The following is a 17,399-nucleotide window of genomic DNA, read 5'->3' as shown; positions in this document are numbered from 1 at the left end:
AGTCCTGAAACTTAAATTCGAATATAACAACAAAAAAAGCTTACAGCAGTTGTACTTTACAGTGAAAATACAAAAATGTAAATAAAATATAGCAAGTCAATTTAGTAGTCTGCTAAAAGAACAAAGCAGAAGATAAAAGAGGAGTTCTAAACAAAATTTAGGTAATAAAATATATGGATAGATAAAAATATAATAGTTGGTAAATTAAATGTTTAAATCTGATTAAATGTCTCAATGGACTAGGAAATGAATGATGAAAATTTAAAATATCTGTCTTAAACCAACAGGCAATATAATTCAGTGGTGATTTTAAGAGAAATGTTCTGGTTACAGTTAGAGATAAAAAAGATACAATTATCAGCTTTCACTAACATTGTGTGAACCATCTAATAAAAAAGAAGTAAAAGCTGGGCATTGGTGGCTCACACCTGTAATCCTAGCTACTCAGGAGGCTGGGATCTGAGGATCACAGTTCAAAGCCAGCCCTACCATGAAAGTCTGTGAGACTTTTATCTCCAATCAACCATCAGAAAAGTGGCAGTGGCTCTGTGGCTCAAGTGGTAGAGTGCTAGTCTTCAGCTGAAGAGCTCAGGGACAATGCCCAGGCTTAGAGTTCATGCCCCACGACTGGACAAAAAAAAAAACAAGAATAAAGAACACAGATAATAAATGTAATATTTAAAATAATTACTTAAAGATACTGATAACTGAGAAAAGTAGAATTAAAACATATTGCTTAAAGAATAGGACATCAGCAATTAGTGTGCTTAGTGGTAGAGTGCTTGCCTAGCATGCACGAAGCTATGGGCAGTCTTGAGAATGCTCAAAGACAGTGCCCGCATCCTGAGTTCAAGCTGCAGTATTGGCAAAAAACCCCAAAAGAATAGGACATATTACCAAGCTAATTTCAAAATAAACATTAGAAAAACAAGTAGCTATTTCCCTCCTCCCTCTCTGCTTATTGACCACCAAGAAGTAAGTGGACCTCCTTTGCTTTGTGCTCCTATAATGAGGCACTATCCCACCACAGGTCCAAGACAAGAGGGCTAGGTGCCCATAGACTAAGTAACCACAGGCCAAATTAGACCTCTTTCACTTCTTGTTTATCTGTGATATTTTGTCATAGTAACTGAAATCTAAGGATTTCAATTGTGAGAAAGAGCCCATGCATAGAAAATATATCCTAGAATGAAGTGATTCTTCAGAACTAATGATAGGGTTTGGTACTTAGATAAGGGTCGACTTTGCTTTTGTTTTTCCTCATATAGTTTTGTAAATTGCTAATTCCCTTCAATAAAGCATAATATTTTATAAATTACCAAGTAGGTACAATAAATGTGATGAAAAGGGAATATTGAAATGTGCAGATAATAGTCAAGAGTAAGGGCCAATCCCCACCTTAGAAAACCGTAGCTTATGTTCATACCTAAATAACAAACAGCCTTCTTGAATCTCTTCGGGTTCCTTCTGGACTCATTTGCTTAATTAGAACACTAGGAATTTGATTTTTTACACAGTTGTGCAAATGTTTTGTACATAACAGCTTTTGTTTTTTCATCTGCTCCATCTCTGGTATTTATGTACTGTTATTTATTGGATCCGTGTTATGTCCAAATACTGAGAAGGGGCTAGGAGGAAATGGAACAAGGAAATTTTTATCCAGGTGAAGAAGGAAAGGAAGAAAGGAAAATCAGCCAAGAAAAAGAAAGTTTCCAGATGGAGGGTGGGTTCAGACAGACTTTGGTGGAAAATTTTGCTTTCAGTCCACGTCAGGCAAACATCATATTTTCACTATTGATGCTACCTGACTGAACAATCAACAGGCTTGCACTGCAAACCTGAATTCTAGCCTCCTAGACTTGTAGGAATGGCTGGGACTGTGACCCAAAGCTCCTTCTTAATGAAAACATCTTTCCAGGTTACAAAAATATACATGTTTACAAAACAATTACTGGCTTACAAAAGGTATTAAGAACAGAAGCGAATCCAACTTCATTTCATCACCCAACCACAGATGCAAAGCATACTGGCACCTCAGGGCTGAGGTAGGAGAAGGCCTTCAAGCAACAATCCAGTCTCATGACAATGGATCTTCCAGGACTCTCCACTGGTCTCCTTGGTAGGGACATGGCAGTATTTTGCAACAAAGCAATTTTTAACACTTCTGAGCCACTTAAATTCCAGCATTCCTTATATTTCATGCTAGCTCAGTCCCCAAGACTGTGTACGTTCATTCCTGCTCTAAGACTACCATAATTGAAATGAACATGTTCCTATTTGAAAATAGAGAGGGGACCTTGGAGACAGAAAAAAAAGTTCTTATCATCCTCAACTTGCTGTGATTTTAATCAGAGATGCTTCTCTTTGTTCAGTTAAATTTACTAAATTGGATTGGGTTGTGCAAAGAAGGGGCAGTGATTTGGGATCCTGCGTTGATGAGGCAGGATTGGGAATGCGTTTCAAAGCAGGCTGGAGCTGGTTATCACATCCCTAAGAGGGAAATGTCCATGGAGAAAGGGGACAGATCTCTGTCTTCTTTTCATTCAAGGGCTGTTAGCGCTTTCCATGAATCAAATTCAATCCCACGATGGTTCTGGTTTCAGTGGTATTCTGGCTGCATCTTAGACACACTAACTTCTAGATCCCTTGTCATTCCAGCTGGGAAGAGCACTTTGGTTACAAAGGTAAAGGAGAGCTCCAAGAATGATCTGCAACAAGGTTTTGTCTGCCATCTTTTTGCTGCTATGTGAAGAGCTCATTGAAGTTGTTTAACTCATACACAGGGCTGCCTCTCTTTGAGATCTCATCATGAATTCTAGGGCATTTTTAAAACCCACTCTAGCTTATGGGGACTATTTAGGAGAGAATTTCAGTTGTTTGTAGGCTTTTCTTTCGTTTGGTAAATTTCAGAGTCAAATAATTTTTCTTCCTTTTTTTTTTTTGGTAGGTCATGGGGCTTGAACTTGGCCTGGGCTTTGTCCCTGAGCTCTTCAGTTCAAGGCTACTGCCCTACCCTTGAGCCAAGCCCTACATCCCTTTTTCTAGAGATTAATTTGGAGATAAGAGTCTCAGGTGCCCGGCTGGCTTTGAACCTTGATCCTCAGATCTCAGCCTTCTGAGAAGCTAGGATTACAAGCGTGAGCTACTGTGCCTGGCTCTTTTTTTTTTTTTTTTTTTTTTTTAGATAGGGTCTTACTACTTACTAGTATCTCAGGACAGCCTAGAAGTTGAGTTTCTCAGCTTTCCAAAGGATTAGAGGAGTGTATTACCATACCCCATAGACAAATCCTCTTATGAAAGCGTAATTATTATAATTACTATAGAGGACATTCCTCCATAGTAAAATAAAAATTAATAAATTGTACAAGGTGTATAGTTAAGCTTATGCTCCTAATCTCCTCCCATGCTAATAAATGTGCACACAAAGGTTTTAAAAATTAATGTTTCAATTATGTTCTCTGATGGAGAATTCAGAGAGAGGTGCTGGCCTAACTATGTATAGGCTTCCTGGCCTGAACTCAAGCAGTGGCAAAAGGGCAAAGCAGGCTACCTGATTATCAGTCCACCTGACGCTGAGGACACTAGGCTGGGCAGAAAGTACAGAACATATTTTAGGTAATTGTTTTGTCTTCTGCAATTGGTGGCAGTGAGGAGAAAATGAAAGGCAAAGGAGTCCCAGCACGTAGAGAGCGATGAAAAAAGCACTTTGTTTAGTTGGTCTAAAGAGACATTATCTCCCGAGACAGTTGGGGGATTCAAGGGTACAATGTGGTTTCCACGCTCCAGAAAGAGAGTCCCTACTGCTGAAAACTTTGTGCCAAGAGGGAAAGGAGCTTCTAGGCCGACCTTTGACATCAGACAACAGCACTGGACCTCAGGTCCCAGACACACTGAGAGCTTGGGATTGTCAAAAATCAACACATACCGTCCCAATCCCATTTTCAATGGTTCTTGAAGAGAGACAGGATACATAAGGAAAGTTCTGGCACATGTTTTGTGACTTCGAAGTCTGAGAAACAGACATGGGAAGACCAAAGATAGGTGGTAGTTGGGGCTGGGAAGGCACATGGCTTTTTCTGTATTTTTATGGATAGAAGTTACATATATGAGTGCTTCCTATTTGGAAATTTAATCCCCTTTAAAGGTAGTAAAACAAACAAACAAAAAGGCAGTAAGATAGTAGCATTAGGGTAGCTGATGCCTGTAATCCTGTTACTGAGGAAGCTGAGATTCAATGGATCATTAAGCAAAGTCAGTTCAAGCAGAAAACTCTCTGAAAACTTCATTTCCAAGATAACCAGCAAATTGCCAGGCTGAATTCTTGGCTCGGGTTACTAGAGCACCATCCTAGCAATTACAAGACCGAGTTCAATTTTTTTTATACCAGTAAAATAATAATAATAATAATAAAACAAAAAGTGAAACTGTCATCTGATTGTGATGTTTGCAAATGAGGCCATTGGGGAATGATTAGCATTAGATAACGCCATCTGGGCGGGGATTGTATGCTGATGGCCTTTATGAAAAGGGAAGGAGGCCAGAAGAGATACTTGTGAGTTTATCACTTGATAAGAATGTCCTGCACCACCTTAGGACTTTGCTAGTATGAAGTCCATCACCCCTAAACTTATAGTTCTAGAACTGTGAGCCAGAATAACTTCCATTCAGTAATTATTAGCAACAAGGAACGGACAATTACACATGTCAATAAATAATTCTGAATCAAAGGTAAATCAAGTAAACTGATGAGGGGTAGAGCCAACTCTGAACAGGTGGAATGGATGAAAGCAATCTAGAGGAGGGGAACGTGAGGCTGCGCAGGCTGGCATCAGGATACAGGACGTACATGACAAGGACTTCTAAACTCGATCTCAGTGGGTAGACCTGGTGGCCCTGAGCAGGTAGAGTTCTACTGTGGGAAGGGGCTCAAGTCTTCAGGTATAGTATGTGGGCAACATCTTGTGGTGCACCCCCACAGTGAGACCTCTGACAGCCCCTGGTTCTTGAACCCCTGCTATTCTTTCCAAAGGGCGAGTCTGCAGCATCTACTTCCATGTCTTCACCATGCTGGCAAGGCATTCAATGAAATGACATAGACAATGAGAGAATCTGGTTTGGATGTAAACTGTTGTATGCATTAGTATGATCAGTTTAGGTTGCTTTATTTGTGATGGATTTAATATGTAAAAAAATGTGAATCTGATCTGTGAGGGACTTTGACTTACCGGATAAGTCATTTTAATTGCATTGATTAGGAGGATTTAATGCATTCATTTTGTAGTCAGTATTTAGATGCTCATGCTCACCTCATTTGCTGGATTTATAAGCTTAATTCTTAGGAAGTTCAAACACGGAGAGAATGTGATATGCTAAATTTAGCAGTTTTGATTTATTAGACTTATAAGATCTCTGTAAACCTTGAGAGAGATTTTTGTTTATTTTATTTATAAATCATCCTGCTAGGGATTTCCAGTTTTTAGGAAAAACAGATGTATTGAGTTTGTGGTTATAGTTTGAAATGTTTGGGGAATTTTATTAATCAAATTTGTAAGTGCTGCTTCCATTTTTTAAAAAAGCATCAATAAGTCATAGCTAATTTAAAGTACGTAAGACTGCTTTATTGAATGTTTAGACACGTAAGAGCAAAGATTCCATGTTACACTGAAGAGCTAACTAGCTTCAGTCCAAGGTCCAGAGAAAGTGGCAGCTTAACATTGTTATCCACACCACCTTGACATACGAGAAAGTTACCTGATTTGGAAGATGTGTGCAAAGGCTGAATAAACACAACAATAAGAATAAATTGATTATCAAATGGAAATGACACAGCTCTAAGAGGTGTTTGAAATGAACAGATTTTTTTCCTCAGCCACTAAGCATGCCATGCCATTCTCCTAGTGAAATGGTGATGTGGGAACTGAAAGAATTGGGCAAGGAAGAGGTTTTTTGGTTTGTTTTTGATGTACTATGTGAAGTTATTCCTTTTTTCTTTCATTTTTTCCCCCTTTGGCTTATCCCTTTTGTACTGTTTTTGATTTTGGCACCCTGTATCTTATATATACATTTATCTGATTTGGGGAAAGGAAGGGGAATAAAAAATGATGAGTCAAAGGACAAAGGGTGAAGCAGTGTAACAGCAATGCTCATAAGACATTATGTTGGAAATGAACTCATAACTTGGGGGAGGGAATGGAGGGGAGGGAAAATGGGAGGAAACGAGGAAGGGGTAACAATGTTCAACAAGAAATGTACTCATTACTTATTTAGCTGTAACCCCTCTGTACATCACCTCTACAATAAAATTAAATTACATTAAATGAAAAAAAGTGTTGGGTAGTGAAAGCTAGGTGTGGTGTTGTACCTGTTGAATATAGCACTCACGAGTCTGAAGCAGGAGGATTGGGAAGTGAAAGGTACCCTGGGTTACAGAGAGAAATCCTGTCCCTCAAAAGATTTGGGAAGTGAATGATGAGTGGTTTGGCATGGTAGAATGTATGTACATCCCAATGGATGGTTAAAAAGCTCTCAGACATTTCCTGAGCAATCTGAAGGACTTTAAGTTAGAGTTTTGGCTGGGAAGGATATAAATATATCACTCCCATTTCTATTTTAATTTACATAGCAGGAATCCAAGAAGAGGAGGAGATAGGAATGAGAGTGCTTAACCGACACAACAGCCTGTTTGTTGGAGATGACAATGTTAATGACTGCTAAATTATTTGGGAATTTTGCACACCTTTTCTTCTCTCCTCACAACAATATTTGGAGGTGAGTTTATTGCATCTATTTTATGAGATCAGATGAATGAAGCCCTAATAGATAGAGTGTTTTGCACCTCTAAAATACATGGTAGAGCCAGTTCTGGAACCCAAGGTGTATAGTTTTTCTGACAGGCTAGAAGGACGACTATTGAAAATGGCGATCTTATAAAAACACAGGAAAGGAACTGGGTAGTCTCAAATATTAGACATAATGGTAAGGCTGAATTTGAAGTTAGATCAAAGAAAAAATGTATTCCAGAAAATAAAAAGCTGCACTGAAACTCCTGCTGAGGCTTACACTGCAAGGTCATAGTTCTAGTTCCTTCTCATTGGTGGGGCTTCTCCTCCACAGGCCCTCCTATCCCACTCCCACTCCTGGGGAATTGCAGGCTGTCAAGTGGCATGAGAGAATTTGGGTTAATATAAGCTAGTCCTGCAGTCTGTCACCCAGACTATGGCCTTTTTTGGCTCATTACATACTAGAATTTCCCTGTGTGAATGGAATAGGTAGTAAGGCAAAAACTCTACCATGAAGTTCCACTCTGGGTGAAATCCCCAGTCCTGCAGCAGGTAGACAATTGGTTTGGCTATAGGTTTGCCAGAGTGTAGATTTCTTCTGATCTTCCCTCAAAAAGAGCAAATCAATAACAGAGCAGGCTGTTTGTTGTTAGAAATGTAAAATCAATCAACAAAGAAAGAACTGGGCCTGAGAAAGGTGCAGGAATAGCCCGAACATTCCCAGTATGCCTGGGGAGATTGGAGGTAGGGTAAAAATGTGCTGTTCCCGTTTTTAGCAGAGGTGTTGTCCTGGAGCGTGGTACATACTGAGTGTGGCAGGGTATGGGTTCAGAAGGATGGAGTGAGAAAGAAGTCGCTATGATTGGAAATGATAATTATTCCAATAGCAGAATATCCCTGATTGAAAGCGTTCTGTGTTTCAGCACTAACTTTCTGATGACCAGAATGTTGGCCTTCCCCCCCCCCCCCCGCACTTTTGCTTCAACATGTAGAGTTATAGGTACACTTTAGGGTCTGCCTGGTCTGGTTTCTAGATTGTGTTGAGTGCAGAAAGGAGGTGGAGCAAATCACCATTGTATGCATATTGTAATGATTTTCCACTTTGTGACATATACTTATGTGGGTGTTTGGAACGGGAATCTGATAAAGTATTCTTGTTTTCATAGAACTCACAGTTTAATAGGCAGGGAGATGATATGGAGACCAACACATCAAAGGCAGTAACAACATCCCTGAATTCAAGCCCTATGATCCTCAATAATAATAATAATAATTATTATTATTAATTAATAATAATAAATAAATGTGTGAACAAGCCAGTGTTCTTCAAGTTAATTAAAAAAACAATTTCCACATTCTTTCCTTTGCACAGTGATGTTCTTTCTCTTTTTACCCCTTCCTTTCCTTTCCTCCTACTTTCTGGTCCCTCCCTCTCTCCTTTCCCACAATCCCAAGGTAGTTCCTTTCTGTTTATAGCTCCCTGGCATGCTCTTAGAGTGCTGTGCTCCCTGTGGTATCTGTGTTTGTGTCAATTCCCCAAAGACTGAAGGTACATAGTGAAGTGTCTCCCTATCTCAACAGCTGGTACATAGCAAATAAATGTTCAACCATGGTTTGATGGATGGAAAGGCGAGAGAGAGACAATTTTTCCTCACTGCCACCCAATTATGTTTTATAAACACCATGACTTTATAGGTCACGGATGTTTGTCTTTCTATAGGTCACGGATATCCTTCTGAGAAAATCCAATGTTCTCAGTGTCCTTGGGTTCAGTGACACTAATGAACACAGTCAACCACAGGTTGACTTTGTTGGCCTTTGTCACTCTACATATTCTGGCTTCTGTACTACCTCCCTGTCTGCCTTTTTCTTTTGTGCTTCCTGAGAGCATGTCCATGTGAATCTTCAGCCTTTTTGTTGGAAACAAGAACTTAGGAGAAAGGGTAATGCTCCATTTCTATTTTTTTTCCATGAGATGGAGGTAACCCCTCTGTTTGGCAGACTCTTCAATCTACATTTTGATCCCTGGTTTCTCCATTCTGTAACTCCACTTGGTGAATCACTTTTTGGGTATTTCCATCTAATAGATCATTATAACACATTCAATTCAGCATACATTATACTCACTTTCTTCCCACTAACTCCTCCATTTATATCAATTTCCATGTCACATTTGTTTATTTATTTTTGTCAAGGCCTGGGCACTGACTCTGAGTTATTTTGTTTAAGGCTAGCACTCTATCGCTTTGAGCCACAGAACCACTTCTGGTTTTCTGGTGGTTAATTGGAGATAGAGTCTCACATAGTTTCCTTCTGAGGCTGGCTTTGAACCTTGTTCCTCAGATCTTAGCCTCCAGTGCATAGTTTTTAACCCCAATTATTCTCTCTTAAAAAAAAATCCACAAGGTTTAAGGCTCAGACAGTTTCTAGCCTTTGTGCGCTTTCTGGACTCTTGCTTACCATGACTTCCTACCTCTTCTCTCCAATAGAATTTGTCTGCACAACACATACTAAACATGATACTTACTATCTTACATTGCAGTTGACTCTAAATCAGTCATATTTGTCTTAATATGTAGCATAAATACTTTGAAGGAAGATACATTTTCCTGAGTTAAGAACGTATCTCCTTACCTTAGTGGCATTCAGCATTACACAAATGTTTGGGTTATGGGTTCTCAGGTCCATTTCAATTGGTACCTTGGGATCTGATTCTAGTCTCTGGATGGGATGGGAAAGACTGAAGAAACAGTATCAAGATAGGTAATAGTATCTGGCCTAGCCAACACAATAACATTCAAGTTTAGAGACCAGGTTAGCTGAGTGTTGTTAGGACATAGTGGTAAGAACATCACAGCCCATGGGGCTGAGTGTTACTTGTGCCAGTCTTTGTTTTATGTTCCTCTTTTATTCTCCCAGAGGGCACATTCCCTCTTTTCTCTTCAACTGTTACAGCTATCTGGGCAACTGAGATGATGCTGAGAAAATCTCATGTTTTCTAGGAACCATCCTGATTCACTCCTCCGTTTACTGAAGCACAACATATCCAGAAACAGTCTAGGTAGAGAGCAATCTGTGCTTTTCTTCTCACTGAAATTATATCTGCCCCTTCTAGGCAGCGGATCTGTAATAGTAGGCTTCTACTGGGAGCCTCCTGTTGATGCATGTATGGTATCAAGTCAAGTACCTGTTGATTGCCTCTTCATGCCCTCTTGTGGGGCTTAGAGTCTTGCCACCCAGTACCCATCAGCCCGCTTCGCTGATAGAACTCTCATCTTGCCACCAGTCCTTGTAAACTGACCATATTACTTCTCAAATAACCCCTCGATTCCACACAACTTTTACATGTCTTTCACTTTTTTATAATAGAAAAGAATTTTCAACTCTAAAGTGTGAAACACTTACATCACTCTAAAAGGTAAAATTTCTGGTATTTTGGGGGGAGTTAACTAGAGCTAGAACTGATTGGCTATACCTACATTTGTCTTTGGAACTTTTTTTAACTAGGAAAAATAAACATTCTATTTTTGAGGGGGTATCTTCTTCTCATTCCCACTTCCATTTAGGGAGTATTTACATCAGTATTGTAATCCACAACGGAAGGTATTAAAACACATCTTTTCATGCCTCTTGGTTCTAGAAGAGAGTCAGGAAGAGTCTAGCAGGATAATTTAAACCCAACAATTATTATATTTAAAGAGTTTATCCCAAGGAAACTTTCAAAGTTTGTGTCCAGGATATTCATTTCAAAGTTACTTGTAGTAATAAAGAATTAAAACAATTGGCATCCAAACATAGACAATGGCTAAGCAAATTAGAGGCACATAATATGATGCATCCATGGAACATCCTGTTGAAAACCACGCTAAAATATTTAACAGCAACAGTCTCAAATAAAAAAGAAAGTAAAAAAATCAACTATTAAAATTGCTTTAGCTGGAGGCTTGAATCAAGTGGTAGAATGTTATCTAGTAAATATGACTAGAAAACCTGAGTGCCACAAAAAACCTCACAAAACAAAATAAATGGGGAAATGAAACTGATTTTGTTATAATTGGATACTTACTCTTCAAGTGTAACTGGCATTACATGGTATGTAAATATAAGGACAAGCCCTCACTTCCAAACATAAACTGGTAAATTATCACCAGTAGGATTTTAAAGTGATACTTATATTTTCTTTATAATTGCATTTATTGCTCAAATGTTTCACTAGGGACACATGTTATTTGCTCATTTATTCATGTATTCAGAAACGCAGGTGATGGTTAGGTGTCAAGTCCAACTTTGTGTTGAAAAGATTAAATAAACGAGACTAGACAGACATGTTCCTTGCTCTGCTGAGTTTCTAATCCTTTAAAAATAGGTTTGATTATTGCATTAGATCTAGTATTCTCACTTCTGGGAATTTCTCCTAAGGAAATAGTTTTTAAAAAGTAAAATAGGATGATAGTGTGAAAATGATCATACAGAATTTAACGAGAGCCTAAATCTAGCAAAAAGTCTAGAAAACACCTTTAAATACACAGTAGCAGTTGAATGGTTAAATAAACAACAGCACATTCATGCAATAGAATAATATGATACCATTCAGATTATGTTTCTGAAGACATTTTAATAACACAGAAAAGGCTATTAATTTAGCTTTCCATTCATATCTTATGTAGTCTCATTCGCAAAAGAGAAATTCCAATGGTAACAGGTAGTATTTTTGGATGGTGTGGTAATAGTTGTTTGGACATTTGTATCTATACTCTTCATATTTCCTAAGTCTTCTGCAATAAATAATGTTTAATTTTATAATCAGAAAAAAGTCACATTGGTACTTTTAAGGATTTGATTCAAATATCCCATTAAAATTCAAAGTCTGTACCAAAAGAAGTACATCTTGTGATTCTGTGTTTCCATGTTGGGGAAGGAAAGGTAAATCTTATGGAGAAAGCTCAAATCCCAATCTTTCCACAACATCCCTGGGAGAGAAGGGATAGCCCTGTACATAGGAGCCCATGCTAACTGTGGGCCTAAGGGAATGCATTCATTATGTGACCTGAAGCTGAGCAAGGAAAGGAAAGTGCACTTGAGAGAGGTGATGACAGAGATCAGAAGCGATCCTCTCACTTGACTCTGTCCTTGAGCATGCCATTGAAAACCTCTCTGGGCCACATGTGCATATTCGAAACAAGGGATATTTCTGTTGCTGTCATTTTCTGTGGCTCTGACATCTGACATCCTCTGATTCCATTGTGCACATGTCACAGAGGGTCAGGATCCAGTCCCTGTTTACCTAGAATAAAACAACAGTGGAGCCAGGCAAAATCAGGCTCCCTGCCCACAATCTACCACGAGGATCCTCACTGTGAACCCCATCCTTAATCTTCTAAATTATCAAGGAAAGAGCTGGGCTGTTGAACCTGTTCCTATGTGAGCTAGAGGGAGAGAGCTGTCTGTTCCGGCTGGCAGCTGTCCATTGTTCCAGTACCTACAGACAAGCCTCCTTAGACCTTAAGCAACACAGTAAAATGTATCAATGTACCCTCTAATGTAGCGATTATCAAGGAAGTGCATGTGAAGCTGATATGGTATTAACCTTTCCCCACACAAATCTTCGGATTTTGAGGGTGGGAAGATTGTGAATATGCTGGGAAAAAATACTTGAGCTTAGTACTTGGGCTTGAACTCTGGGATTCACATTCTTGCTTGACTTCTTTGATAAGAGCTGGTGTTCTACTGCTTGAGCCACTTCTAGCTTTTTATTTGTTGGTTGATAATAAGCATCTCCTAGATTTGTCTGCCAGGGCTGGCTTTGAACTATGATCCTGAGATTTTAGCCTCCTTGGCAGCTAGGATTACAGGAATGAGCCACTGGTACCCAGCTAAGTTTTGTTTGCTTTTGCTTTGTTTTGTTTAAAGAGGCTGCTGTGGGGCCAAGGAATGAGTCAACACAGAAAGGCTAACAGGTGTGCCTCACTATCAGCAAACCGAGAATCTGAGAAACCAGGATAGCATGTGAGATAAACTTATAAAGTGCTTCATTTCATAGCTGCTTTACCTTCCAGGCTTAAAATATAAATGGATTCACACAATCCGTTTTGCACACACCACAGTAAGAACATATTGCATAAAGGCAAACATACAAAATTCACCAGATGAGACTGAACACCACTGAAAAGTCTAGAAACATAGATTTTCCTGGTTTCACATGAAATTATCCACAGAGGCACTATAGACCTTCCAGTCAATGCAAATCATAAGCAGTCTTCACTGAAAAAGGTTTAGTAGTTTGGGATTTTTAAAAAGAAGTTCCCGGTATTTATTTTTTTTTCTGAGCAACCCCATCAAAAGAATTGTAAAACGACACTGGCAGACTGTTTCAACATACCCCCATACCTCAAATATAATTATTGTGCCTATGTTCACTATGCATCAGAGACCCAGGACACTTACAAAAAATACGTCAATACTAATAAGTTTACATTCTAATGACCAATTTCCCCTCATGCCTCCTGATGAAACCGTTCATTCCAGAACACCAGCCTGTGTTTAAAAATGTCACCCTCTCCACTCTCAATCAGGTTGGGGCACCTGAACCTGTTGGTTGGAGGAAAGGAAGAGTTTGCAATTGTTTGTTTTGCTAAGTATGTTTCTCTGTGGGAACAGACAGGCTCAAAGCATAGAACTTCCATAGCAAGAAAAATCTAGAAAAGCTCCTTGGCTAAGCTTTCTGGATTCCTGACTATGGAGTTTCTTATGTCCATCATTTCATTCTTGAATGAAAACTCCTAGCAACAGAGAAAGCTGAATTAGAGCCTGGGATAGCTTATGTCTTTCAGGAAATACTCTTGCCAAACAAACAGTACCACAGAGTTGAAATAAGAACTTAAAAGTTCCTCAACCATGGGGGTGGGGGAGGGAGAGAAATGGGCAGGAAACAATAAAGAATTTTGTCTAGGTGTACTTAAAACACAAAGCAACAAGAAGGTGTGCAGCCAAAGAGCAGGCCCTGGAGGAATTGACAGAGCCTGGCTTAGAGGGAGGCCTCTTGACCAAGCCTTGAGCAACCCCTTTCTGGCTTCTAGAGGGGTTCATGGAAAAGAGCAAAAGCTGGAGTTGAAAGTATGGGATAGATGAGTAAATGGGGGGGAAGAAAGGGCAGTGAAATGAGGCAAACGCGAGTGTTTGTGGAAAGGAAGGAAGATTGGTGATGGGTGGCAAAAAGGGGAGAAAAAAAATGGTGTAGCTATAACATGGTGACTCAGTGACTGGGCAAGAGCCAGTAAAAGCCTCAGGGCACACATAGGTAGGCCGCTCTGATCCTTCGCTCCCGCCGACTGCTGCCCAAGCCGGCCCTAACAAGGCCTCTTGGGCCACGGTGGGTGTCAAGTCCCACGAGGGGCAAGCTCACCTATCGAAGGCCACGGCCGTCATGGAATAGATACTGGCGAAGACAGCGGCGATGGGGAAGAAGTTGTGGAACTTGCAGTAGAAGAGGCCGTAGTACCACTCATTGTGGACGGCGTAGGTGAAGTTCACCACGGTGTTGAAGGCCGCCATGGAGGCTTCGGCGAAGGCCAGGTTCACGAGGAAGTAGTTGGTCACGGTCCTCATTCTTTTGTGGGCCAGGATGATCCACATCACCACCACGTTTCCCACCACCGAGGTCACCACGATGACCGTGTAGGCAGCCGCCCAGAGGACAATTTGCCAGGCTGGCTGCACGAACTGATTGGGTTCCGAGATGTTGGTGGAGATGTTGGGGAAGAGGTCTGAGTCCACGGGGAGAACGTTATCCATCTTGTAGGCAGGAAGCAGAGCCCCCCTCCTTTATTATTATTTTTTTCTTTCTTCCCCCCTTTGGCAGCCAGTCGTGTCCTGAGGATCGAGGTCTTCCTTTAGCTTGACAGAAGGTAGGAAGTTTGCTGTGTGGACAGTCTGCTCTCGCAGGCAGGCCGGAGTCCCGGAGCTTGGTGGAGAAATGATTCTCCACGCGCTGCCTGCCCCTCGTGGCTGAGAATGCCTCCACTTTTCAGCCTTGTAGAGGCGTTCGAGTTCAGGATCGGCAAGGCAGGATCTCTTCTGCTTTCATCTGGAAGTGGGAGAAGTATGTCCCCCGGGGCGGGCGGGGAGGGGAAGGTAGATGGCTTCTACCAAGCAAGAGAAGCGCGCCTTCCCGCACCTGCTGTGGTGTGCCGGGCAACTCCTCTGCCCTCTGCGGCGCGGGAAAGGCAACGCTGGATGCTTTGGGCTCCAGAGGACTCGGGAGAGAGAAAAGAGACGCCCGCCGCAGGGATACCTGTAAAAGTTCGGATTCGATCGCCAGGATTCTGGGGATCTCGTTTCCCCTTCGGGTCGGCAGCAGCCCCCGTGCCGCCCCCCGTCCCCGGCACCGCCGGCGGGGCCGCCTGCAGCTTCGCGGGTGCCTTTTGGTTCGGGTCCGGCTTCAGCTGGCGAGTTTGCAGAACCCCGGCAGGCTGCGCACCCCGGCTTTTATAACCCACTGCAGACGCGTCAGCGGGAAGAGGCCGTACCTGGCTGCGTCCTGGTCGGTCCCCTGCGCGCGGCACGCGCGGTGCAGCAGCTGCGCCAGCTGTTGGCTACTGTCTCCCTCCTCAGCCGCAGCCACCACGCCTTTGGCTGCTGGTTACCTGCGGTGGGCGTCTGCAATCCCCACGCCCCAGCCTTCCCACCAGGGGGCGGTAAGTGGATGGGGGTGGGGGGAGCAGAAAAACCGCCCTGGGTGTGGGGTAGGGTGTGGTGGGGGGCGCACAGCCGGAGCCACAGTTGGTCTCAGGATGCAGGATGAGGGAGGATTTGGGGGAACCGTCGACTTCCAGGCAGGCAGCCCGGAGCCCTCCAACAGCTCTGCAGCCGTGTTTGTCTGTGGGAGTGGAAGTCGGGCAAACGTGGTTGGCGGGGTGCCAGCGCTGGCGCCCTGGCCTGGCTCCAGCGTCAGTGCCAACTTTCCCCAGGTGGGGATCAGGGGACCCCAGTTCGTCCCCCCACTCCCACTTCCTGGTGGACTGATCTCCCTGGGAAGCCTGGATAGGCTCTAAGCGTTTGGGACACCGACCCCAGCCACCCTGGAGACTTGTCCTCTAGGAGAAGCTCCAGCCTCGCCTGTCATCCCAGTCCTCTCTTCAGCCGCCCCGCCGCCACTTGGGGACGGGACGGGGCTGGAAGTCCCCGCTGAGCTTAGTGCGTGCCAGAACAATCCATAAGCCAGCGCGCTGTCCACGGGCGAGGCTCTAGCTCTGGGCCAACACCCACTGCGGATTGGACTGTCTCCTTCCCGGCGTGCGGACCCGGCACGACCTCCCTCTCCTCGCCTGCCCCGGGCCAGTCTGGGCCATTCCAGTACAGGGCTCTTCCCGGGACAGGGCTGGCAAGTCTGTCTGCCTTCTCTCCCCATGGGCATCCAGCCCCAGGCAGACTTTGAACCTTCAACAATCTAAGGCAATTTGAAGTGTCCAAGCTGGGACCAGGCACTCAGAGGAGGAGGGGTAAGAACGCAGTACCAACCATCTTGGAGAAGCTGCGATGGGCAGAGCTCCGGAGCCGATTGCTGCCAGCGGGGACTGGGGGGTGGGAGGATTGAAGTCTTCGGGGAGGGGATCTACTCCCCTCGGCCCCCCTCCCTGCCCCTCGCTCTCCCTTCACTATGGAGACTCCAGGCTGGAAGGGTAACACCGGCCCCAGCTCTATGTGGGTTGACTCGGTTCTCCCCGGGGAGAGGCGGTTAGTCACTCGTCTGGCCAGCGCGTCCTGCATCCCTCGCGAAGCGCTTCACCGCTGGGCAGTGCCTTGTACTGACCGATGACAAGAAGAAGTCGTATCCCCTGGCTGGGGCGGGAATCTGCTAGTTCGCTCTGGTTAAATTGGAGACTTGAGATTTCAGCGTGTGTAGGAACCGCATCTTGCTTTACCAGGCATCCCTAAAATCCCTAAACCCCGCAGAGGACTCCAGCACTGAGCCCCAGGACCTGATCTGCAGCTGAGTGGTGGAACCACACCTTCTCCACCGGGAACCTCTCACAGCTGCTGTACCAGCTTCTAGCGAGGGGGACCCCAAGAAGAGCGAGGGAGAGAAGGGCCCCCTAGGAAGCAACTATGACAGCCAAGGGGACACAATGGGACAGTAAGAAAAAAAAGTGCTAGCCCCTGAGGGAGAGAAGAGGAAGGCATCACCTAGCTAAGGAGGAGAGGGTGCAAGGCAGGAAAAGTCATCCATAGACAGCAGCCTAAGGACGTCAGGCTGGGGAGAGACTGAAAGGGAGGAGAATATTGCAAGCAGAGGTCTTGTTGTCCTGCTGAAGCTCTGAGACCAACACTGTTCATTTCACTTCCAGTGACACAGTGTGCTCAGCCTGGCCTCAAGGCTCCTTTGCTCTTGACCCCGAGGCTTGGGGGTGAAGCTGAATTGCCTGGCCCTTTTTTTCCTGCTCCAGGTTCTAATGGTGCATGTCCGTTTTACCCGGAATACTTAGGACTCCAGGAAGTTAATTTCCGTTCCCCAAGCGTAAGTGTGAGTGCACACCTGTAGCTCTAGCTACTCAAGAGGCGGAGATAAGGATCATGGTTCAAAACCAGCCCAGGCAGGATCGTATATTAGACTTTTAACTGCAA

The 17,399-nt window shown here is 43.3% G+C and overlaps 1 protein-coding gene across 1 annotated transcript in view; it reads right to left on the bottom strand.

The window, feature by feature from the left end:
• Window positions 1-15,033, bottom strand: part of Tacr1 (tachykinin receptor 1) — a 141,444-nt gene extending 126,411 nt beyond the window's left edge. The window contains exon 1 of the mRNA XM_090336603.1: window positions 14,182-15,033. Coding sequence (XP_090192729.1) covers window positions 14,182-14,570 — 389 coding nt within the window. The 5' untranslated portion in view covers window positions 14,571-15,033. The remainder of the gene's footprint in view (window positions 1-14,181) is intronic.
• Between the last annotated feature and the right edge of the window lie 2,366 nt (window positions 15,034-17,399).

The sequence above is a fragment of the Megascapheus bottae genome, chromosome 7 (assembly GCF_031878675.1).
Source record: "Megascapheus bottae isolate mThoBot1 chromosome 7, mThoBot2.hap1, whole genome shotgun sequence".
Lineage (NCBI taxonomy): Eukaryota > Metazoa > Chordata > Mammalia > Rodentia > Geomyidae > Megascapheus > Megascapheus bottae.
Note: the sequence above shows the minus strand (reverse complement) of the source record. Positions and strands in the feature narration are given on the sequence as shown.